The sequence below is a fragment of the Anopheles cruzii genome, chromosome 3 (assembly GCF_943734635.1).
Source record: "Anopheles cruzii chromosome 3, idAnoCruzAS_RS32_06, whole genome shotgun sequence".
NCBI classification, from domain to species: Eukaryota; Metazoa; Arthropoda; class Insecta; order Diptera; family Culicidae; genus Anopheles; species Anopheles cruzii.
In genome coordinates, this window is record NC_069145.1 from 76,861,954 (window position 1) to 76,886,689 (window position 24,736).

The 24,736-nt window shown below is 49.7% G+C and overlaps 1 protein-coding gene across 1 annotated transcript in view; it reads left to right on the forward strand.

Moving 5' to 3' along the window:
* The window catches only part of LOC128274683 (semaphorin-1A), a 102,011-nt gene extending 80,635 nt beyond the window's left edge, over positions 1–21,376 (forward strand). Inside the window, exons 4-20 of the mRNA XM_053012953.1 lie at positions 84–279; positions 4,275–4,379; positions 5,497–5,585; positions 6,302–6,443; positions 8,655–8,776; positions 10,816–10,896; positions 11,639–11,784; positions 12,113–12,195; positions 12,779–12,922; positions 17,199–17,310; positions 17,555–17,754; positions 18,412–18,703; positions 18,783–18,951; positions 19,015–19,092; positions 19,668–19,721; positions 20,982–21,051; positions 21,137–21,376. Of these exons, the coding sequence (XP_052868913.1) occupies positions 84–279; positions 4,275–4,379; positions 5,497–5,585; positions 6,302–6,443; positions 8,655–8,776; positions 10,816–10,896; positions 11,639–11,784; positions 12,113–12,195; positions 12,779–12,922; positions 17,199–17,310; positions 17,555–17,754; positions 18,412–18,703; positions 18,783–18,951; positions 19,015–19,092; positions 19,668–19,721; positions 20,982–21,051; positions 21,137–21,285 (2,232 nt within the window). The 3' untranslated portion in view covers positions 21,286–21,376. The remainder of the gene's footprint in view (positions 1–83; positions 280–4,274; positions 4,380–5,496; positions 5,586–6,301; positions 6,444–8,654; positions 8,777–10,815; positions 10,897–11,638; positions 11,785–12,112; positions 12,196–12,778; positions 12,923–17,198; positions 17,311–17,554; positions 17,755–18,411; positions 18,704–18,782; positions 18,952–19,014; positions 19,093–19,667; positions 19,722–20,981; positions 21,052–21,136) is intronic.
* The last annotated feature ends 3,360 nt before the right edge of the window (positions 21,377–24,736 follow it).

Genomic DNA, 24,736 nt, shown 5'->3' on the forward strand with positions numbered 1-24,736 from the left:
CAAAAACCTTTCACGCGCGCCGTTGACCAAATAATAAACTCGTTTTTTGTTTCTGTTTGTTTCCTTGCGAAATTAAATTTTAGGACGTCTGTCAAAACTACATCCGAGTGCTGGCGGTCCCATCGCAAGGGGCCCTGATGAGCTGCGGGACGAACGCGTTCCGGCCGCTCTGCCGGATATACTCCATCAATGGCAACAACTACACGGTGGAGACGGAAAAACCGGGCCAGGCAATGTGCCCCTACGATCCGACGCACAACTCGACGGCCGTGTTCGTGGGTAAGTGTGTTTCTTCACATTCAAACGCTAACGAGTAACTGTAGAAGACCCTAGAAGAACAGAATCCACATCTTATCAAAGATAGGATGTGGATGATTGAACTTCTCAAAAAGACGTTGGATTAGTTGTAAATTTGAATACTTTCCCGTTTCGAAAGGTTTAGCTAACTAACATTTGATAGGCGAGAACGGAACTGGTTATAAGAATATTCTGTAAACCCTGAACTGTTCATACTTCGCTAGGCGCTGATGTTTTATCCTTCTTCCTATCCTTTACAAACGTTCTCCTCGAAACACATACGAGGGGAATTCAAAAAGTATCGCGACATTTGTGTTTTTTCAAAACATATTGGTTTATTCATGATATCTATTTTGTCCCCTTTAAAGTAATCCTTATCAGATATTATACATTTCGAATGCGTGCGCGCTCTTAATTTCGTTTTTCACACAAAATTTGATACAGATTTTTTGCTTGATAGAATGTTTGTCGAACAATTCGTTAAACCCGTTTCACTACATCTTCGTCTGCGCTCAGCATTAACTTTTTCGCCGACGAAAGCCGACGTCACCTGGAAGTTGCCGCGTCAATCTGCCGCACAATGGTCCTCAATTTCCACCATTTCAGTTACCTTTGATGAGTTATGCTATGCACCGTCTCTCGCCGTCCATCCGCTGTGCAAAAACAGCAAATCCTCACACAAACAGCGCGTCTTCGTAAAACTATAAGCCCCTTGAGACCGACCACACCGTCGTCGTAACCCCTGGCATACCTGTAGAGCAGGGACCGGGCAAGAAAATAGCAACTGCATTCCAACTGCGGCACAAGTCACAAGTCGGTCGATCTGGTCGTCGCCGCCACGGACAAAAGTCTCCGAAAGATGTTTCGGATGCCCCCCGAGCCAACGGCGCATTCCAGGAACTTCCCACCGGCGGCGGCGGATGGCGGAAAAATATGCATACATTTTCCGTCGAGTTTTTCTTCCCATTTTTGTTTCGTTTCGCTCGTCCCCGAAGTTTCACGTCATGTGCATGCATTATCGGGCATGGCGCCCCCAAAAACTGGGAGGTCCAGTCACCGGTCGGAAGAAAGGCACAACGGCACATGGCACAAACTTTGCTGTTGCTCATACATTCGCCTTGGGTCTTGTTGATCCGTGGTGTGTCGTCGACGTCGTCACTGCTCGTCTGCCGGAGCGGCCGCTCAACGCACGCCCTGCCGCGGCCGGACAAGCATTTTCCACTTGAACTGGCGCTTTTCTTTATGTCTCGCTACGACGAGAGTCCTTCGCGCAAGAAGTAGTTGTCGTTCTTTTAATCCCACGTTCCGGTCGCTTCGCGGCGCACGGCAGTATGTTCGAAAGTATTTCACCCTGTACCGGGACAGCATTCCATGTCCGCCTGGCAACCAACCGAACCGAACAGGAAGGATGCCTCTTTTTTCTCGTCCCTGTTCCCTGTTTCGGTGTGGCCCGAAGTGAAACTGTATTGACCATCGTTTTTTATCCCCCCAACCAAACAAAGATGTTCTGGTCCGCGCGCGCCATATCATTGCCCTCCGGGTTTCACCGGAAGGACGGGAGCTGTGAGTGCCAAATGCGCCCGGGACACCCAGCTGCTCGCGAAACCATTCCTTCATTAGTCGCTAACCGGAAATCACGTAACCGTTACGTAACGACGGGGCCAAGACACCACACAGACCACGGGGAAGCTTTCGGGACCCTCGTTAAGAGCGAGAAAGGCAGTGTCGGGGTGGTTACAGGAAGCATAAAAAATGTGCCCACACCCACCAATGGCCAACTGCTGCTGCCGAACCGGAAACTGGCAGCATAAATTGGCTTACGAGTAATGACTTGACCGGATGTGTGATGATGTAAAAAAAGGACTCGTTATGTGTGTGTGTGTGTGCCGGGTTGCGGGGAGCAGATGCAAAGTACGAATCGCTATGGCAAACGACACTCGGGCACACGCTGCTGACCGTCGTCTCGTAACGGCGGCGCATCGTCCCCTCTGTTCGGGAGAAAGAATTTCCGCAATTTTCCTGCTGTGCCAAGTGCTGCATTTGTTTTGGTTTTATATTTGCGCTTTCCTCAATTCAGCCACGGACGGCACCGCCTCGACGGGGCTGTTGTTTGTGCCGTTTGCAGTGTGCAGAGCGCAAAAACATAAGATGCCGGGCTGGCGGTCGCGCGTGCGGACTTTTGTGAAAAGTGTGAAGAAAATTGGCTGTCAGGGAAAGGAGATTTCTCATCCGTTTTCTGGCTGTTTTCTGTTTTTTCCCTTCTTGTTGCTGCATGTTGTTTGCTTAAATTGCAAATGCACTGCACCGCTAAGCCACACACAACACTCTTGGGAGGCAGGCAGCCGGATATGTGTGCCTCCGTTGGACACCAGTGGACACACCGTGCACCGTGACGAAAATCCCATCGCAGAAACACAAGAGTCCGCGGAGGTCCCAATTTTTTCGGGGGCCACACTAGAGCGCATGTATCCATTTTACGGATCCCCAGCACGGCACGAGAGGATCATGGCTTTTCGGCCACAGCGCGGTTATGAATGAAAAAACGCGCGCACCTAACAGGGCCAAATTCCGTTCGGTTCCGATCGTAACAAGAATTTATGGTTTTAGTTTGGCGGATTTCTTTGCGATTGTTTCTCGTGTATTTGTTTTTTTTCGTTTTCTTTCTACGTTCTGCATTTGGCCTTTCGTTTTCGGAAAAAAGTTCGAACCAAAATCGATCGTTCGGTAGAACATTCCAAAAGGTGGTAATGCCGAGTTGCTTCTAAAAGGGCAAACGTGTCGTCGATGATCGCTGATAGCACAGCGCAAATCAGTCAAAAAGAGCAATCGATACCAAGGACCTAAAGACACCTAAAGCCTTATGCGTGCGGCGGCACCATAACGTGCCCACTGAATGTGCAGTGAACAAACACAAAACCTGCTTCAAGGAGCCCATCCATAAACTCTCCCCGTAAAGTGTAAAGTTGATAAACGGAGCACGGGTGAGTTAAATTCTTGTTTACCCTGGCGACCGCTAGTTGGTGCCGCTCTTCTGGGTCCCGCCGGAATCTCATTATCCGTGCGCGCGCGGAACGGATTGATTTCCCTTTGATGGGGCGAGCAACTCCCTCCGGTGGTGGTGGCTTGTGGTGGGTGCGGTGTATCGCGTATCCCGTAAGCGTATCATTCGTGGCGCCGAAGTTTACGACACTTGAACTCTCTCCCATCTCAGCATAATCCGCGTGGCAGCAGCGCGTCTTCAGCAGCATGCCGTGGAGAAGGTTTTTCTCCCGTTCCCAATCGGTTCCCAATCATTATCCTTACCGTGCCGTGCCGTTTCGTGCGCTGTGTGTGTGTGTGTGTGTGGTTCTGCCTCGGGACACCATTGATTTTGCTGTGCCCGTTGTGAGGGGTCAGGGTGGGTGGTTTGCGGGAGGGTGGTTTAATAAAATCTATCGTCTCGTGGAAAATTTTCTTTTGATGTTGCATCGACGACCCGCAGCGGAAAAAGTCAATTTAGCCCGGCTCGGCAGCAGCAGCAGCAGCGCCACGTCAGCACCTTGATGAGTTCTTGCGGCTTGGGCGATGCTTTATCGTGCGTAAAAGCAATAAAGCAACGACTCACCGTGCCGCTGCTGCGTGTGTGTGGCTTATACGTGGAAAACTTTATTACCGAGCAGGATAGCAAACGAGATAAAACAGAGGACTGCCTGAAAGCCGTGTGCTCGTGTGCTATTGTTCTTGAACAAAACAATATTATGCTTCGAGTGGTACATATACATATTCCCGACCAATATTATTCATGAGACGTTTCGAGTACATTCTGTGCGCAGTTCCCGCAATCGTGAACGGTAATCAATTTCGCAAATCCTTTGTACGGCATTCAGTTCGCATTCGTTCTCGTGTGGTGTGGTGTGCTTTGTTTCTGTCGCCAACAAAAAAAAGGAGTTTTAATTTAAAAACTACTGTTTGTCTGCCTTCCTGTTTTTCACTCACAGATAACGAACTCTACTCGGGAACCGTGGCCGATTTCAGCGGGCTGGACCCCATCATCTATCGGGAGCATCTGCAAACGGAACAGCACGACAGCCTCAGTTTGAACGGTGAGTAGCGTTGGGGGGAGGTCACACCCAGGTGAAGGTTTCTGTAATTTATAATTCTAATCAAGTAATCCGTCGTCGTCGCACACGACAAGCCGGAGGGGGCCGATCACGGGAAGGCACTAGAGGGGTGTACACAGACAACGCAATTTTTCTCACAAATTTCTACTTACGAGACCTTTGATCTCTCATAAGTCTTCACCCCCCTTATAGGATCATGCCTCGTATCGGACGGTACGGACGGATAATTGTGGGCAGGGTTGTCCTTCGAACAGCGTGTCTCGGGTGGATGCTACGCGGTTTGATGAGTCCCGAGGAAGCTCTTTCCTAGTGTTGAACTAGCAATAAAAAAATAATTAGGATGTTGATTTCAAATGGTCGCTCTAATTTACTTATTTATTTGTGATGCTGTCAATGGATAGCAGCGCCTAGCGCCTAGAAGACCTGACGAAAGGACGAGACTGAAAACGATGCGACACTGCCGAAGAAACACATTCATTAGTCAAGAAGAGACGAACACTAGTTAAACGTTAGTTCTGAGGCCTACGTCACGTCGACGTCTTAAGTAACGAGCAGGTTAAATCTAAATTTTTGAGACCCTGTTTAAGCCACAACTCACTTAGCGTTTCAGTGTAAATTCACATTAAATTTGATCAGGTTTTGATATTGTCAGGGCGAGTCTCTGAGGGATGGGCTTTCGACACGGCAGTGGCTTAGTTTGAGGGCTCAATCGCCATGCGTGGTTCACCACTTTGCCAATCACGTTAGGTATCGGCTGCGTAGGATCGGCACCAGTGGTGGACCATTTGAATAATTTAGCAAATTGTTGGGATTAGAGGCATTGAGTCAGGGAAGAAGAGTGTCGGTCGGGAAATATGTAAATAATAATTCCCATAACGCCCGCCCGCGGAGTGCTGTGGGGTCCAATTGTCAACGCGCGCCCAATGACCGGTTTTACCGGGAGTGGGCCCATTGCGCTGACCCACCGGGGCGAGGTGGTGGTAGGCAAATAGTGGCCGCTGTGTTGTCGGGGAGGTATCAAACTGAATAATTAATCGCCAAATGAGTGGGGACGACGAAAGGTGTAAATTGATCATTATCGCTTTCATAAATATTTCAGCGCCCAACTTCGTCGGCTCGTTCACCCAGGGCGACTTCGTGTACTTCTTCTTCCGCGAGACAGCCGTCGAGTTCATCAACTGTGGCAAGGTAAGGCTCATGGTTCGGTTGTAGTACCCCTTGTTCATGTTTTTTTTCTTTCCGGCTATGTTTATGGCCCGCGATCCACCCGCCGCCGCGGACGGCGGACACGAGCTCTAGTATTTCATTTCACGGACAATTTCTTCCATTCTAACCACGCGCGTTCCCGATCAGCCAACAGCAGCAGCAGCAGCAGTAGCAGCAGGAGGAAGTTGTCATCGCTGGCCATGTCGAACGATAATGAAATAACTTTAATTAAAGTGCCGCGCTCCTTTCGGGGCGGCTAGTTTTTCCGTGGGACGTCATTAGGTTTTCCTTATTATCAACCGGTGTTGTAGGGGCTTCACTGGGGTTGGCTGGTGCGGCGCGCGTGTGTTGTCCCACGGCAACAGGACCCCGTCCGTTATGATGCTCTCGTTCCGCTTATTGCATTTCTTCGGGTCTAGTTTTTCGCGCTGTTCGTTCGCTTCATTCTCCGCCACTACTACGGCCACGGTGACAGCGGCCGTCAGGAGACGTCCTTTTTAACTTTGTGGAGAATAATTTCATTACCTGCCGCCCGCCCGTGTATTTCATATTCCTCTTGGGCGCACTGGCACTTCAAACGACGCGCCCGTGGCTCGTTATTTTATTTGTTCTCAAATTCCCTTTGGGCGGACTATTTTTTTCTCATGCATATTACCCAAAACTTATCGTGTCCTTTCGCGCTCTCTTTTTGTCTGCAGTCCATATTTAGTCGGGTGGCGCGCGTCTGCAAGTGGGATAAAGGTGGTCCGAGCCGGCTGAAGAATCGATGGACATCCTACCTGAAGTCGCGCCTTAACTGCTCCATGCCCGGGGACTTCCCGTTCTATTTCGACGAAATTCGTAAGTATTCATGGGGCTTATGCCATTTTCCGGGACTTTTCTTTCTGTTGTTGCCTTCAATCGTCGCTTCGTGCAATTCGCGAGCGGTCAAATCAAATTGTGAAGCCATTCGTACTTCACCTTTCGGTGCATCCCATCGACAGGGGATTTTAGTTTTGGGCATTCATTTTATGAGGCACTTTCAATGGCAATTCTACTTTCCAATTTCGACTTTTCTATTTCCAATTAAAATTCGATCACATAAAAAACCTTCTCCGCGGGCAGCAGTTTTATGGTTTTAGTTTCATTTCTAGAACGACCTTAAAAAATTCCCAAACTTTGTTTATCTGCTACAAGAAATCACTTACTGCACTTTTTGGTAAAATTTTGCCATTTTATATACTCGGTCCACTCTGTTTAATAAATAGAAGCCGGGCAAACTTTTCCGACGACCGCCCAAGCCGCCGGCAAGAGATTTCCACTGCCTTTCACGGAGAACTTTAAACAGCAATCTATTCGGCCCCGTGGCCATGTCTCCGTGGTGTTGCTAACGCAAAAGCCATTTGTGGCCCAAACGAGTTGCCTTCTGGCTGTTGTGCACATTTCACCGACCACGCCACGGCCGCGGCTCCCCTCACGGGTTGAACGTGAGAGGAAAAGTTTCCCCGCCGACCGACCGAAAGCGGGGCGAAAATAAGACGTATTCCCGAGTTCGAAATTCGATGGCGCACCGCTCGACGCTCGACTCGGCGGCCCCACAGCATGATGCAGCCCAGCATGATGCGCGATGCACCCGATGATTGCATCTGCACCGGCCCCCGGGCCGGGGAAGGAAATTGAATCAACAGCAGTTGAAAAATAGTTAGCTAGGAAAATATTGAAAAGTCAGCAAAAGTGAAAAGAAAGTCAAAAAGAAGGCAACAGCCGAGAAAAAAAGGGACGATTGGTTCGCGGTGGGCTGGCTGGGCGGGCTGAGATAGTGGCCGCTGATGTTGCCGCATCATCCGGCAGAGAACGCCCCGGAATAGAACAGAAAAAAGTAGAAAACCCGGGACGGCATTAACGTGTTGTGTGAGGTTCGCACCGCGGCAGGCCCACCGTTGAACGTCATCAATTCTCGCAACAACTTTGCCAGTCGGGGGGAGCAGCAACGGCACGGCCTCCGCCTTTTTCTCTCTCTCTCTCTCGGCCGGCCACACAAATGGCACACCGGGAGGGGTGCAACTCCTTCGCGATGTGGCCTGTGGGTGGAAAGACCACGAAACTTTTGCGAAAGCCACTCGCCGACGATGTCCTTTTTCCACCCGAAGCTCATTTGAGTTGTTTTCCCAAGAGAGTGTTTCAGGCACTGTCTGTATCTGTGCGTTGGGGTTTCTTTTTTTGGAATTCCTATTCGGAACATCCGAAAGAATGTGTCGCTTCTGGGAGTGGGCCTCTCTTATGTGTGCTTCTCTGATTGGACTGCACCATTTTCCGCAAAACCATTATCCGCACGATCCTCCGAGTGTGCCCTCAACAGGACGGTCGACCATTAATTGATGCTGACCTTAGATAAATCATCCAAGAACTATAAAACTTGTGTATCACTTTAAAAATAACAAGTGTTGTTGATGCTGGTTTAGTCTGAAAACCCCTTACTTAATAATTAAAAAAGATTTAGGCTAATTTTCTCACATATTATAAACATGTACAGGGCAGACCAATCTTTGGTAAAACCAGTATGTATTTAATCAATACTTCAACTCTCAAATGATCGATCAAAGTCTTTTTAAATTAAGTGCCAAAAGCAGGAAATTAATAATGGAAAAATATGCTGGGCTGTGGGATTGAGGAAATGGTCGCCATTTTTAAACACAGCTGGTGTTGCCATAAACTAAAGCTGGTGTTAAACACAAACCAAGATTGCCTCACGGCTTACATTCTGTATGTTGTACAGACGCTCGATTTGTCCATGGATACGTTGCCATAGAAACCAGACAAAGACTGCTACTAAATAAAGTTACTGATAGAGATGAATGAGGGTACATTTTCTTTACCGCAGTGTTTACGAAAAGCTGTTGGATTTCGGAACAATCCTTGGTCCTTGATCGTCCGCTAGTTATAGGTCGGGAGATATCTAAGTCAATTAGATTTGGGATGTCTGTCGAATTTTGCACACCTTCTAAACAGAGCATCACTCATTGGCGGCAATCGGTGGCCCGTTTTTCACCTTCTTTTTTCTCCCTTTCACAGAATCCACCAGCAATCTCGTCGAAGGGCGGTACGGGCATGCCAACTCGAAGCTGATCTACGGCGTGTTCTCCACATCGCCCAACGCCATTGCAGGCTCAGCGATTTGTGCATTTTCACTGCAGGTAGGTCACTAGCCGACCGACAAACGCGAGGTTTAGGGAAAAAAGCGTGGCCAACATAACGCAGCAGGCTGCCGAACGAGCATAACCTAAATATTCGATGCGCCACGGCTGCCTGCCACTCCCACGGATAGACTTCGCTTGTTCGCGGGCGGCCGAATAAAACAATTTGGCGAATTGCGATTTTCATTTCGTGCATTTAATAATTCTGTTGCCCTCCACAGACCAGCGTGGCTGGCCGGCCGTGTGCTGGTAACGAGCGGCATATTCTATCTTTCAGTGTAGCAGGGGGCAGTGAAGTGTTCACTCGTGTAAAGCACGAGCAACATTTTTGGCCCACATGCGCGCCCGCGCACGGTGCATATCAAATATTTGATGCACCGAGCCGAGCCCGGACACACTACCAAGAACCGTTTCGAACATCCGTTTTGCGCCGAGCAGAGAGTTATGTTGGTTTGTGGACCTACGCTGTCCATGCTGTAATTGAATGTTGCTCCCGCCCGGATTGGCAAAATGGAGTGGTCCGAATATTAGAGCAGAAATCGGTAATGAAATACCTATCTGGCCAGCTAACATCGGGTTTCGAGTTTAGCGTGAGCGCGACAGACAGTTCCTGGTCGAAGCTTTTCCAAATGAAGCCACTTACTGACGAGCGCCAGAAATTAATGGTGGGTCCAGGTTTGGAAACATAGTCCGTGTCGCTTCAATCATCATTAGCGCTACCGTGAACCGAACTGCCGCTGTTCGTTGGACCCGTTGGACGTGTCCTGGCGATTTTCGGCATGATTTTAAGTTTCCCATCCCGTGCGCCGGCACCAGCTCGGGGACGGAACATTATCAAAGATGATTGATTTCGATCGCGGCCACGGCGCGAGGTCCTTTCGCTTTTATTGTGTCGATTTTCTTCGCGGGGCACGACGCGTGCCCCAGCGCTCAAGATGCGCCCCGCTAATGAGACCTGTCGCTCGTTTAGACGATTGATGGACGGGATTTAAAATTTTATTGCCAAACCATCTGTGATGGATGACGACGACAACGACGATGGTCGGAAGCCGACTTGGGAGGGATTTTCGATCCCAGAACGGTGAATCAAAAATGAGGGGCCCACGCAAGGTGTGCACCGGCGGGCCCGCCAATTCCGCTGATTACGGTTTGCTTTTCAATTACGTGAAAAGTGGGTGCCCAATTCGGTTCTCAGGTAATTGATGAAACAAACCAGGATTACATCCTCGGCCGCGCGCCCGCAATGGTTGCTTTCGGTTAAACTAATCAAAAGCTTATCCGGATCCGATTGCGTTGCGAGCAGCGAGAACGACTGCGCCTCGGCAAGCCTCGGCTGTGTGTGTGTTAATGCTACTGATTTCCACAACTCATTTGTGGACACTTACTAGCGACGCTCCGACGCTTAGTGGTCGCTGAAATACACTTTACCGCAATTTTTCCATCGAGTGGAAGGCCCGAAGGCTTTCAAGGCTAGATCTACAAGATACGGAAGGTCCCCCCGCAACTACCCGCATCTAGCTGACCATTCCGATGTAGTCGCGCGAAACAAACCACCCCGTGGAGTTTAGGTTCGCACCGAAAAACCCCCTAAAGGCCCACGACGCAATCCACTTTATTTTCTTCGCGCCATTGCGACGACGCGCGTTGCGTTTTTTCTTCTCCATTTGGGGCGCTCGAAGTTTTGCAGTAGAAAGTTTCAGCCGCTTCCTGGGCCGGCCGTTGCAGGTTTCTGGTTTTCTTTTTTTCTAATCTGCCAACGGTCCACTTAGCGGGACGGAAAAAGGCTAATCCCTAAGCGGACTGTGGCGAAATTCTTGTGGTGCCCCAACCGTGGAAACAAAAAACCAAATAAGATGATATTACAAAATATTCCGCCCAGCAAGCAATATTGGGTTCAAAAACCGGGCAGAGCGGGGCATATGGCGCTCCGGGCGCCTTTTCGCTGACGAGTGTAAAAATTAATCTGATTTGAATTTTATTTCTGCTGAAACGAGGGTCGGTTACGGTTTTGATAACTGTGCTTTTGTGTTTTCCGACAGGATATCTCCGATACGTTCGAGGGCAACTTTAAGGAGCAAAGCGGACTGAACTCGAACTGGCTGCCGGTTAACCCGCTCAATGTAAGTATCCAACAGGCTCGTGTGTGTGTGATAGAGCTTCATTAAAAAAAATAAAGGATCATGATGTTGAACTATCCTTTCGGTGCCGTGTCTTCGCTTCGCTACGAAACGTTCGGATTCGATAGCGTCTCATGCCCAACGACGGACTAGCTTCTCCAACCAAGTCCCAACCTGATAATTACTGCCAGTAGTTGTGAGATTAGCATAAACAAGAGCGCAGTGCAAACGAAAGAGTCGCGTGTGCGGCGCTTAGGGCTGCTGTGCATATGCAGCCCCATGTTGGCATGGGCCAACGCCAAGCCAACCCGCATCTCTCAGCGTACTGGAATTTGGCGCTAATTGGATCAAATCTCGGTCATGTAAATCCTTGCAGCAGCAGCAGCAGCAGCACCACTGGCCGTTTGTTGTCACTTGGCAGCGTGTCTCTCTGTGCTGGCGAGAATCGCTGATGGTGCTGCGGCTGTCGCCCGGGTTGGATAACTAATTAGCGCTAACGTGTGCTGATCCGCTTCTAATTAAAATAAAACGAAATATCCTTTCCGGTCCGTTGGCCACTTGTCGTTTCCACGGCACGGAGTATGTGTGTGTGTGTGTGTTATTGTGCATATTTATCCCGTCGATGGCGGAGAAGCAGAAACCGGTGCCGGTGCTACGGGCACTCGACGCTTCCCGTTTCAAAAGCGCGCGCGCGCTGGCTGCAAACCGATCTCATCCGGTGGTGTTTTCCGTTTTTTTTCACCAGGTACCGGATCCGAGGCCCGGCTCCTGCCACAACGACTCCCGGACGCTGCCCGATCTGACGCTCAACTTCAAAAAGACCCATTCGCTAATGGACGAGACCGTGCCCGCATTTTTCGGATCACCTCTCCTGACGCGTGTCAGTACGATGTAAGTGTTTAACATAATATGCTCCATTTCCCCGACGTGTGTGAGGCGCTCGTGGAGGACCCAAACGCCGGGAGGGGGGGTGGAATTACCTGTCACCCCCCCACAGGAGCGGACAGACCGCAGACCGCGCCCCTTGACCACGAATTTGCTCGCTTTTTTGCCACCGAACGCGGTTTGTGTCCGGTTTCGTGTGATAATCTGGCGACAGAGCGGCGGAAGTGGCGGAACTGTTTACGAACTAGTTTACCGAGCGCCCGCGCCCGAGTAATGCTGCGAGTCCATTTCACTAAAAGGTACACCTCTTATGCCACTTCCCGTTTGCTTGCAGGTATCGGTTCACCACCATCGCCGTTGATCCGCAAATAAAAACGCCCGGCGGCAAGACGTACGACGTCGTTTTCGTTGGCACAGGTAAGCTGAGAACGTGCGCTCGAACCCCGAGCATAAGAGGTGTTAGCCCTGTGTTTATCCAGTTTTCGTATTGTGCGGCTCAAAGCTTTACTCTAGATTATTAGCATAGAATTGTTTCGCGTTAGGGTTTTATATTGTTTATCCCAGTTGTTTTTCTTTTTGCAATTCTTATCTTTATTTTTCGTATACTGTTTCGTTTGTTCGTTTTTCTCTTTTTTTACACACTTTACACCGGTTCATTTGAGTACTTTATTGCTTGTTTCCTACGTCTTATTGTTATTTCATTTCTTTTGATTGTTTGTTTCATTTTTTATGTTTGCAACGTTTGCTTCTTCCAAGTTTGCTTCCTTTCGTTCAATCGCAAGACGTACCTGCATCTGATTTCTTGTTTTGGCGTATGTTTTTCTCTTGCCTTATCGATTTATTGCACCTCAAGCAAATGATTAATGTGTACCTGTGTGTTAAACACACGCCGACACGTCTGACGAGCTTTCGGATCTGGCCAGCCAACACCATTCATCACGGTTAGAAAAACTCATCGATCATTCTCACTTTCATGTTTTTCGTCTCGTTCCCGGCGCAGATCACGGCAAAATCCTGAAAACGGTCAACGCAGAGTCGGCCGACTCGAACAAGAAAGTTACGACGGTGGTCATCGAGGAAATCGATGCACTGCAGACGAACGAGCCGATCCGGACGCTGGAAATCGTCCGCACCATGCAGTACGGTAAGAGGCGCCAGTCCACCCCCCGGCCGTTGTTGTCCTCTCGCCAGTGTTGGCATTTTCGAGGGCAAAAAAAAACTGTCCGAACTACCGGGGGCAGGTCTCTGTTTGATCTGGGGGCTGTTTGAACTGGGATCTGGCGCTGTTTAAAAGTGGATCACCACCAGGCTGAAGGGCATCGGATTGACCATCATCATCATCGTCGCCATCAGCATGTGCAAACTGAACTCTCCGACCGCTCGGGTCAGCTCGAGCAAACTCCCGGGCGATCGGCGGCGGTACGACGGGGTCACGACCCTTTCTCGGCGGCAGCAGCCGTTCGCCCCGTTGTGCTATTTGCATTTTTCCAATTTATTTTCCTCCCTTTACCGAACTCTCTCGAGGGTCGACGGTCCGGCTCGGACTTCTTCAACGGCTCGACGGGATGGAATTGTTTTCTCTGTTGTGCCTCTTTACGAATTGAAATTTTCACGCTATGCTAACCAGCGGGGCAAGCCCATCCACCCGGTTAAATCCGATCGCTCGGAAGAAACACCCGGGCCCGGGGCCGGTAAACGGTTCGTCGTTCTCCGGCACGAGCCGGTAGTAAGTCCGTTGGCCAGCGGCGAATCCCTCGGGGGATTGTGTGAGTTTTCAAGGTAGTTTTTGGTGGAAAATTCCTACCGACCCTAGCGTCGCTGTGTTACTCATTTTCCCGCTCTTGTTTTTTGCAGATAATTCGATTCTTGCGCACAAACAGTCTCGACATCGGACCAGAGGGTGGCCTGGAGGGTGAACAGTTTCGGTGCAAAAGCCGGCTCGGCACACAATAATGGCACCAATGTGCCACTCGATCACAATGCAACGGACGGGGTGTACAAAAACACACACATACACTCGCAACCGATCGGACCGCTCCACCGACGATGAGCCGTCTTTTTGTGGTGGAAAATGTGGTGGAAAATTGTTTCCGGCAAAGTGCAGGCCGGGCCACCGTCATCATCGACATGATGATTGTTCTCGATGCTGGCTGTGTCGGACAGGCTGTGCCAACAACCTAATCATCGTGGTGGACCACGCGTTATGCTCCAGTCCGGCTCACGTTAGAGCAAAATTCCTGCCACTCGGGAGGAAGGATAATGATTATCCGTCGCTGGGCGTGTACCCCGGATATGACCGTGGCCGACATGGCCCTGGCCCGGGGAAAAGAAATCAGCGGCTTAGGAAGCATTGGCGGTGATTAAATCGAGAAACAATCGATCCGAATCCGAACACTTGCCCTGGGGACATGGACTCACATGTCGCAGATGTGTGCGTTTATGCTCTCTCTCTCGAGAGAGTAGTTGAAAACACATTAACCGGGAAAAAGTGCGCGAACGATAGAGACACAGCCCTTTTTTGGGCAAACGGGGAAAGATGAATGCCTTTTTCTAGTTTTGGTTCGTCCCCCGGGGGGGTCCTTTTTGTGCACAAGGGCCCAATCTAATGATGTGTATCATCCGTTATGCTCCCGGGTCGAACCCCCGGATACCTGGACCCCCTGCCCTGGTTTGACATTGACGCAGTGAGACGTGCCCGGTAATGATGCTGCTGCCGCTGCTGCTGCTGCGGGTGACAAATGGAATGGAAAGCCGGTGGTGGTCGGTCGATCAGTTTCGATCGGGGTGGAGTTTGTCTTTCATTACCGTTGATTGGACCGCAGAGTGACAGAACGGCAGCAGTGTGCAGCACCTCGGGCTCGATTTGGGTTTATCGATTACCCATCCTGCGGTTCACCTAGTGCGTGTCGATAAAAACAGGGACACAACGCCCCAAACGAAAGAGAGCATTGGTGAAAGGTGGATGAGAAGAGCGGGCTCGAATCTCGGCTTCACTTCTGTCGCCACCTGCGTGACAAATTCTAATTACTACTACACAGCACTCGAATCGAGCAAATAAATATTTGTAAACATGCAATAGAAACTTTCACATTCGAAGTCCTCTTCGCGGGGGCACCAAGCAAAAGTCCTGCCTGTGTGCCTTTACCATTGCGCACCCTTTGTGTTGTGCTTTAGTTTCAGTCTCGGAATCGAAACTTTTCGGAAAGAAACATGCACTTTCCGTTGATCGTTCCCGTTTTCGCACAAGATCAAAGGCGCACGCTCCAGCCCGGGGGATAGAGTTTCTCTTTTGCTGCAAGTTTGCCGAAGCAGTGCGCTATAAGTGCGCTGCACGGCACAACTAGCAAACAAGAGCCCCCCTTACGGGTTCCTGTCATTACGCGACGGCCACCGTCGCCGGCGAACAGCTCCAACGAGAGAGAGAAGAACCCAAGTAATTACCGCTTCGGTCAAACAAAACTTTAGTTTATAATTTAATTGATGTTTGGCTAAGAAACTGAAACATTTCTTCCATTTGGGAGTTTAATTTCTATTTTTTGCCAGCCTTCGACAGTGTTCGACGCTGGCGCCACCAACCCAGCCCAGCCCAGCCCAGCCCAGCGTTGGCTAAGCTCCCGAGTAACCCGAGAAGAAAAGTGCTGCGCCGGCGGCCTCCAGGCGCTAGACGATGCCCGGGGCGTCCTTGCGGAGCAGCATTACCGAGAACGATGAAGCAATACCGGATGGCCCTGGTAGTCGGCCAGGCCCCAGGCCAGGCTGACAGAAAGAAGGAGCCAACTTTTCGGTTTTTCGTACAAACACGCCACGCACCATTAGCGGGATTTTCTTGTCAGCGCGTCCGGAGGGCCGGCAGCCAGCCTGACAAACGAACTCATAATTAGCTAGTAATTGGAGCAAAGTTGGGTAGCGCAGCGCCCGAGCACATGGTGGCAGATACAGCAAGGAACCGTTTTTTTTCTTGATCCGTTCGTTATTTCCTCGTTTTCGTCGCTCTTGGGCCTGTGTGTGTGTGTGTGTGTGTAGGGGCCAATGTGCGCATGTGATTATGCTAAGTTCGTTAGTAAAAGTTGCGCTCGCTAAACACACCCTGAGACAGCACCACAGTTTGGCGCAGCGACACAGAGCAAACGTCCTGGAAGCGGCTGCAGGCTCAGGACTTCTAGGTTCTTGCGCGTTTAAGAAAAACTTCCCAACTTGCCCCGACCCCGGAGATGCGCATGTTTTAAAACAGTTTACGGAGAAAGTTCGGTGCGCTATCGGGTGGGTAGCTTCGGAACCTGCCACAGTTCCTTCAAAATCGATACGGTCCTTTTTTTTGTGTTTCTTCTTTCCGCCTCGAACGGAGAATGAGGCAATGAGAATGCCAATGCGAGTTTTCTACCTCTGAATACTTTACGCTCTTTCGCTAGGAATTGGTACTTTTGCATTTAGCTCGGAAACGTGAATACTGATGGACGCGCATAAGAAAGCGCGTCGGGTTTGGTAACCAAGTTTTGTGGTCAAATGGCACTCCCTTCCGATGCGCACACGCACCTCACAATCTTAATTACTTTTCTGCACACTTTAGGGCGTTATTCATTCATGCAAATTAAGCATTCGTATGGCTTATCGGTGTGTCGAAATCCGAGTCGAACTTCAGATCAAGCTTCTACTGCCGACTGTCCGAAGTCCGTGCCCCTGGCGATGATTTCATCAATGGTTTGATCGATTTGATTTTACCATCACAATGGACCCTGGGACACTAATCAGCTTTTATTATGTCACAATTGACGTATTGGCCCAGATAATGTGACTTTGCCAAAGCAAAACATTTCAAACAGTAGATAAACTGGTCTGGTCCGGTTTTAATATGTCTACCACTTCATAAAAAGGCGTCTCCAAATATCTTATCACAAACACATAAACAGCGTGCCGCAAGAATTTTAATGGGAATCTTTTGGTGCTTTTATCTGGCTGGGTGTTAAAAAGTGATTCAATATTAATCATAACCAAGCAATAACTCTAATATGATACGTCGTCAGAGATGTAAACGGTTATAATTGATCCTTATCCACTGGTCTAGATAAAAGCATTAGCTATTTGGGACCCTATCAGAGGTCTATAAAAATCGGGGGCATGCTCTGATAGCAAGGCGCATGCTACCAAAGTTAATCACCGTTATGTCGCTTATAAATTATTACTGATTTTGTATTTTTCCTTCAATCTTTCTCTCCCCGTTTTTCCATTTTCGTCGTGCACCGCCACCCGGCGATGGTCTCTAATTAATACGTTCGTTTGGGCGCGTGCATCATCGATTGACGCGGGCGATCAAACGACAAACTGCAATCAACACCCGGGCAATGGGGACAACAACAAACCAAATCAAACAACGACGCGGAACCGGCGAAAAACGCAACCGACCGCACTGAACGCGCCCGTAGACACGGCAAAGGACGGAAGTTATGATGACGGAAAATTAATTATAGTCACCGATACGACCGTGCTGGCGATTAAATTACACCGCTGCAGCAGCGAGAAGATAACAAGCTGCAGGTAATTAATGGTTCATGCGGCGACAGTCTCGCCCACGGTCTGTGGGGCGACCGTGCCTAATGTGGGGTGCATCCTGGCCATTCGCGGGCCCCGTTTTAGAGTGAGCTTCGTGTGTCGTAAACATTTGCCTACATAATTACTGTTAACTAATGTTTGTAATTGTTAAATGTACCCCACAGTGTATTGTGAAACGGATACGGAAGAGGAGCACGCGGTTTGATGTTTTGTTTCCTTCTTTTTCCAGCGAGTGCGTGGCACTGCAGGACCCGTACTGCGCCTGGGACAAAATCGGAGGCAAGTGCCGGTCACACGGCGCCCCCCGGTGGTCGGAGGAGAACATGTTCTACCAGAGTGTGGCCACCGGCGACCACGCAGCGTGTCCGTCGGGCAAGATGGCAAAGGATCCCGGAAGCCCGGTCGAACGGCAAGGATACCGAGGAGGAGGTACGTGTAAACCGCGCCGCCGCGTGCGCACAGTCGCCGAGCCGAGAAGGAGCAACTTGTCACCGAAGCCTTAATTGGATTAGTGGCCGCCGCCCGGCGCGGTCGGGATGGGTGGGCACAGGACATAAGCGCACTTCCGGCTGGCTGCACTGCAGCTCTAGGGAGGTGGTGGACGGCCATTGGTGGACGTGGACGGTCACTTAACTCGCTTGTAAACGAGACACACACGATGCATTAACGGCGGGGACTCGATACATGCTGCTGGTTCGTTGTCCGGCTGCAACCGCCAACGGCGGGCGACAGCTAATCGAAGTTTTGTACAAGTTTCCGAGCTAAAACTGGAATCAGTGTCCTGCGGCTGAATCCCACACACTAGTAACCCTAAGTGACTGGAAGAAATCCCACCGGAAGCGGTTTCGGTTTCTCGTTTGTGGCCCGCCCTTTGTGTCTGGGCCTCTGGTTTTAGATTCAATTGCTTCACAATTACAATAAGAATAACATTTTCTAACTGGATTCGTACGAAAATGGCTCCTCCAGGCGGTCACGTGCCCGGTGTTCGCCGTGGTTCGATAATTGATTTACATTGGCTACACCACGGTTATCGTCCCTCGGGCTGAGCGGCAGTAAAACTAATGACGAAATAACGTTTCTTCCTAGATTTCGAGTACGATCCGCAACGACCGTACCGTGATCAGCCGGCCGATAAGATTCAGTTCAACTCGGAAAACTATAACGACAAGGGGCCCCAGATTACGCCCGATCTGATAAACGCCCAGTACACGGTGGAGACGCTCGTGATGGCCGTGCTGGCCGGGGCCATATTTGCGCTGCTAGTCGGCTTCATCACCGGCTACTTCTGTGGCCGCCGGTGCCACAAAGACGAGGACGACAATCTGCCCTATCCGGACACCGAGTACGAATACTTCGAACAGCGTCAGAATGTTAATCGGTATGTGGACACCCCGCGGGACAACGTGCGGCGGCGAAGAACTATACTTGACTCCCCGTTTCTTGCTTGCACATTCCAGAATACAAGCCGAACCGAAGCTGCTGCCGCAGGTCGAAGAAGTGACGTACGCCGAGCCGGTGCTATTACCTCAACCGTCTAGTCAGAACAAGATGCAGCATTCGCCAAAAAATACGCTAAGAAAGCCGATGGGCCACCACCACGGCGTCAACTCGGAAACCCTGTTCCAGGTGAGACGCCCCGCACCGGTCTGACCTCTGGCCAACGGTACTGACTGACTCTCGCACTTCTAGTTCCAGCCGGACAGCTACAACAACGCGCGGGATAATTATCGAGGCCGGGACAACTTCGGCACGCTACGATCGCACCAGGTAAGTCGGACGACGCGGACGGACCCCCCAGGGCACCCCTGCTACACGTTCCCCTGTCGTCAAGAATCGAAGCTCCATTCGAGAGGGTTCTTGCGCTCCGAAGGTAGCCCCAAACACCGCCGCACGCTCCGCTCGCTTCCGCGCCGCTAAAACTCACTCGTGCCCACTCCGCGCGTATCATCGTCCTTTCGTCCCGTTCCGTGGCGGTCTCTCTAGCGGGGGCCCTCTAGGGGCCTAGGGAACACGGTCTAGTGAAGCACGGCCAAGCCGAGCGACGCGATGCGGAGCGAAGCCAAAATGCAAAACAGTTCCACTTCCCGGGTTCCAGCCGAAAACAAGGACACGCAAACGAACAGACACACTGCTGCCGGCGCCGCCACCATCACCACCACCATTAGCATTAGATGCTGAACTTATCCTAACTTTTCTCTCTCTCTCTCTCTCTCTTCTCTCTCTCTTTCTCTCTCTTTCTCTCTTGATCACGCTCTACTTTCTGTTTTCCATCCGCCCACTTTCCACCCCACATCGGTGTGTCCTGCTTTCTCCTTGCGCGCGCCCGTCATCATTTCCAACAGGGTGATAATTATCGTCGCGGTGACGGATTTTCAACGACAAGAAGTGTCAAAAAAGTAGGTTCCAACGCGCCAACGAGTGGTTCCGTTGTTTTTCCACGTTTCACGTGCTCCTCGTGGCGTGTTCTCGAGCAAAACAAAGACAGACAGTTCCTTTTTTATATATCTTCATCATAAATCACCATCATCGTCATCGGCGTGTTCGCTCATCATTGCTTCCAGACGTGCTTGAACACTCGTGTCACTAACACTGGTTCTGCTTCTTGTTTCTTGAATTGCACCAAAACCACACACACACTCACAACTTCACTGTTCGTATCCCTTTTTGTGTGACGCAACCAATGGCGGAACGGAACCATTGCTTTGGTGGTTCTTTAACAACCTTCGATGGATTTGTCACCCTTTGTGTTGTTTCTAAGCTCTTGTTTCTCTGTTTTTCTCTTGTTATCTCTTTTTTCTATTCCTTATTTACTGTCGATAATTCGGGGAATGGCCAGAAGAAGAAGATGATTTCGTTTTGCGGCTTGATCGTTAGCTTCGTTTTTATCGCTTCATGCATGATTGTTTCATCACCTCCCAACATTCACTCTCACGTTCATTCGCTTCCGCACTTTATTGTCCGTCTTTGTCCGAATTTTGTGTTTTGTTCACTATAATCCGCCTCTTTGCCAATGGGAACTGTTCAAGTTCAGTTCGTGTTTCTTTCCGTGGCATTTGGACATTATAAAAATCATTACACAAGTCAAGATTCTATTTCATTTATCATTCTTTTTGAAAAACTTGTCAATGTGTTATTTTACGGTTTAAGAGTTTAGTTTGTTAAAGTGTCCAAATTCGTATTGTTTTTTATTTAAATTTCAATTTAAACTCATGTTTTGTTTTGCTGTTCAATGTACGTTTCTTCATTCTATTTGCTCTCCACACCATTTCGCTCACCAAGCCATAGCATCGCATATGAGCCGCATTCCCGCTCCCAGCGCCGCCAATCTCTGACAATGAAAACCCTGTGGCCTTCCTGTGCATATATGAGCTAAACCAAAATCGCCCAAACTATGCGTGTGCGGGTCTTTAGTTTTGGGCACGGACATACCAATGACACACACACGTTTCGCTTTACGCTCTTCGTTGCAGGTGTACCTTTGAGACGGAAACGGGGCGGCTGAGACCAGCCAGGGACTAATCAATCAAAATATGGTAAATATTTACTACCTTCCTGGGTCCGGTTCGAGTAGAAGTTGCACGATTGGCCACCAGTACCTCGAGCCTGAATGTGAAAAGATAATGAATGAGTAATTAAAAAATAGCATTTTTATATAGGTCCTTAACTCAAACACTCGTAACAGAAGTCTCGGTCGCATGAAACGGCAGCCGCCCCGACATGGCATGGGTAAAGTAGAGCAACCGGCGGTGGCCACCACTGGGTTTCAAACCGCAACAACTGAACCTTTTTCTTTCTCTGTTTTTTTTTTCAGTAACTCAACACCGTTCCGACAGTCCGCACCATTCCAGCTCCGGTTCTTCCCCTGTCATGTCCAACAGCAGCTCGAGTCCTGCGCCTCCATCCAGCAGTCCCAGCCCGCAGGAGAGCCCCAAGAACTGCAGCTACATCTACCGGGATTGATTAAGAAACAGGCCCCAGCAGCAGCAGCAACAGCAACAGCAGCAACAACACCCCGCTACGAGCGCATCTTATCCGGCGCTCGTCGACCGTGGCGCAGCAGCTGGTGGCGGCGATGGTGGTATACTACTACACACAGCAACTGGCAGCAGCAACTACGGCGGCCCGGACGCCTCCGGCCGCCCTGCCAATCAGCGACACAACTATACTCTCTGCTATCCTCCTAATCTCACCTCTTCGGGCGCTGGTAGCTCGCACGGTCCAGCAGGTGACCCGATCGTTTTACGTGCCCACCAACCAACCTCGGCCCTAGTGCCCCGTTCTGCGTCTCCGCTGGCCTACGGTGGTGGTCGCAGCCAGCCAACGCATCTGCTGCACAGCACCAATAGCAGTGGCAACGATACGACCCACAAACTGAACCGTCTGTCAACTTCGTCCTCGCTTTCAATCATTACACCACCGACGACACCGAAGCGGCCACCGTTCGCGGGAGGGCCGGCGAGTAGTAGTGGCGGCGGCAGTGGCTCAACCGGTCGGTTGAAGATGGCACTCGGCATCTCGTTGGCCCAGAACTTCAACCAGAAGCTGGCGAATCTGAACGACAAGTGGAACGATTTCAGCTTCCTTCTGCTCAAAACCGGCGGTGGCGCCACTGGTGCCGCCGGAAGCAGCAGCGGTGGTGGTGGCGGTGACACCGGCGGCACCAGTAGAGCCACCGGTGCGGCCTGCGGCGTACGGCCGAATGCACGTAACGATTCGTACCACTCGATCGAATCGGCCGTCACGTGCACGGCTGCCGATTTTGAGGCGGGCAATTTTTTACACCACGAAAGTGACACCGAGTGTCGCGATCGGGATGATGGGGGCCACGGGAACAACCGGCGCAGCAACCGAGGCTCGTCGTCGCACGCAAAATCGACCGATCGTCGGCGGCGGCAGCGACGTCAACTTTTGTCGTCCCGGCGTAACAGTGCCAGCGGCGACCCGAAGGAGTTCGATATGCTCGTTCTGAAAACGCTCGACACGGCGGAAGATGATAACGAGAGTTTCTAAAGCAAAATTGGCATTGGTTGGGTTGGGTTGGTGGATGCACCGATGTGGGGTGTGTGGACAAATGATGGTGGGGAAATGACTGGGTTAGATGCGGAATTGTACATAAAAGTTGCTTGCTAAGTGTTCCCGAAAGCCAACCGTAGGTTAGGATTAGTTCAATTTCCTTCAGCCAACCGCCAGACACTCATTCTATCATACTGGCGGTCTCTATCACACAAGGACACACTGTGTGCTTAATTTTACGATAAAGTACATGCACCCATCACGCACGATCAGGTTTAGTTCAATAGCCATTACTTTCTCCATGCGGGAAAATGCATTCTGGTGGACCCGGCTTTCACACCAGTTTCATCGCCAGAGATTAGCTTAATAGTTCAGCCCAACATACCAAATAACGGAGACTGACGTCGGCATACCTACAGCATACTCAATAGAATCGAGAAAGATTTCACATGGCTGCGCGTCGTTGCAGTTTTCGGGTTTTGTAAACGTTTCAGAGCTGAAATTCAGGTGATCCGTCCTCATACTGTGCTCTCACATTGGGCCATTGTTTGTACCTTTTTTCGTTTGTATTTACCGTAATGATTTCGAATATTGGCGCGCACGTTGGTGGAATGCTCCGCGTTCTAAAGAATCTCACAAATTGGTCCGCCGGGGTCCAGGCAAATATAAAAAGAGGAACAATTTAGGCATTATTGGTTAAAAAATATACAAAATCCGTGAGTTTGTTTTCGGATGTGATGTTTAGTGCGTTTATTTTCTTATTTTAATGCTTGTGTTAGTTAAAAATGGCTTTTCATAAGAGCCTTCTTTAGTTTATTTGGCGAATAGGTCAATGCCAGGCAGACGGAGGATGTTTTTAGGAATCATTTCAATTTATAAACCATTGGTTGAGTATATTATGGGAGGAATAAACATTACTTCATGCATTTTTTTATAAATCAGTCCTTTTTTATTGCCGCACTTTAGGAATAGTCTTTTGTTTTCTTAAATCTTTGCATTCAAATATTTCGTTTGGTTCTTTTCTGTTTATTTTCTTATTTGTTTTCAGATTACTAGTTTTTCTTTTGATCCAGCGCCGGGGGCCATTTGAGGAGAATTCCGTTACGGGGAAGGAACAAGCTCAACAACATCTGGACACCACACACAGTTAGGCGACTATAAGCTGATCGATGTACTTTTATGTAACGATATTAGTATAATAGATTAAGTTATGCAAAGTGTTCAATTTAGTTGTTTGTTTCCGCTAGCAGCGGTCCATCAGTATTCATCCATAAAGGTCAGTCATTTTCCCATCGTCATTGTCCCTTTCACCATTATCCGGAATATCCCTTCCATCGCGGGCTTCGTTGCAGTGTGGTGTATACTCACAAAACATGAAACAAAACAAAACATAAAGTCAATTCCTCAAACAAAAAGCACAAGTCTGTCACAATGACAGGGGTCCGACCGGGGTGCTGAACCCAGGTGCAATTCAGCAGTCCGTAGTTTGCAGTAAGTAGTAGCCTTGAAGGCTCGGGCTAGGGCGCAAAGGGCTAGGACTTGGACTAGGCAGGATGCGCACTGCATTTTCATTCTTCATCATTATACACATGCGCACACACACACTCACACAGGAAGTATAAACTCACGTTTACATACATATACGGATAGGTAGTTACTAGTAAATAGCCTCCATAGCTCTAGTCACATTCGAACGTTATATCTTTTGCTCGAGTAGAACAACTTCAATACAAAAACAGCATACAACAAATAGGTAGTGTGTAAATAAGTAAAAAGCAAAATCATAAACCTGACGGCCAAAGCGGAATGTGCGCGCAGGTTAGCGAACTTGGTCAACAGTAGACGGCGGCTCCAAAATTGAGGATCAACACTGAGACGATCTGTTGCTACCGGAAGAACCTGGTGGTGGAGCAACAGATCGACAGCAAAGTGTACATAGAAACTCACTTCCTTCCGGCGGTGCGCCCGCTGCTCGCCTCTGGCTCGGGGGACCGCAAAGCGTCATGCAATGTAACACGTTAAGCAAACACTACTCAACCTTAGACGCTGGATGAACGGAACGGTAAAGAAAAAGAACTATAAAAGACTGACATTATAAGCGAAACATGCTAATTATTATCAATATAAAGTGCAACCCACAACCACACACAAACCAAACAGGGCTGCAGAACAACGGAACGGTAGAGTTCGGGTTGTTGGCCAACTCGTATATCACCACCACCATTTCCATCACCTCCATCAGAAGTGGACACACGCCTCGGCCGATGTGGAGGCCGACGCCGAGCATTGTACATAGAATAGTTTCCGTTATACGCAGGCACATAAGTTATGGAACTGTCGGTGAGAGCCATCCCTGCGGACGTGTGTTACGAAGTATGAGACGGCACCACTCGAGGCG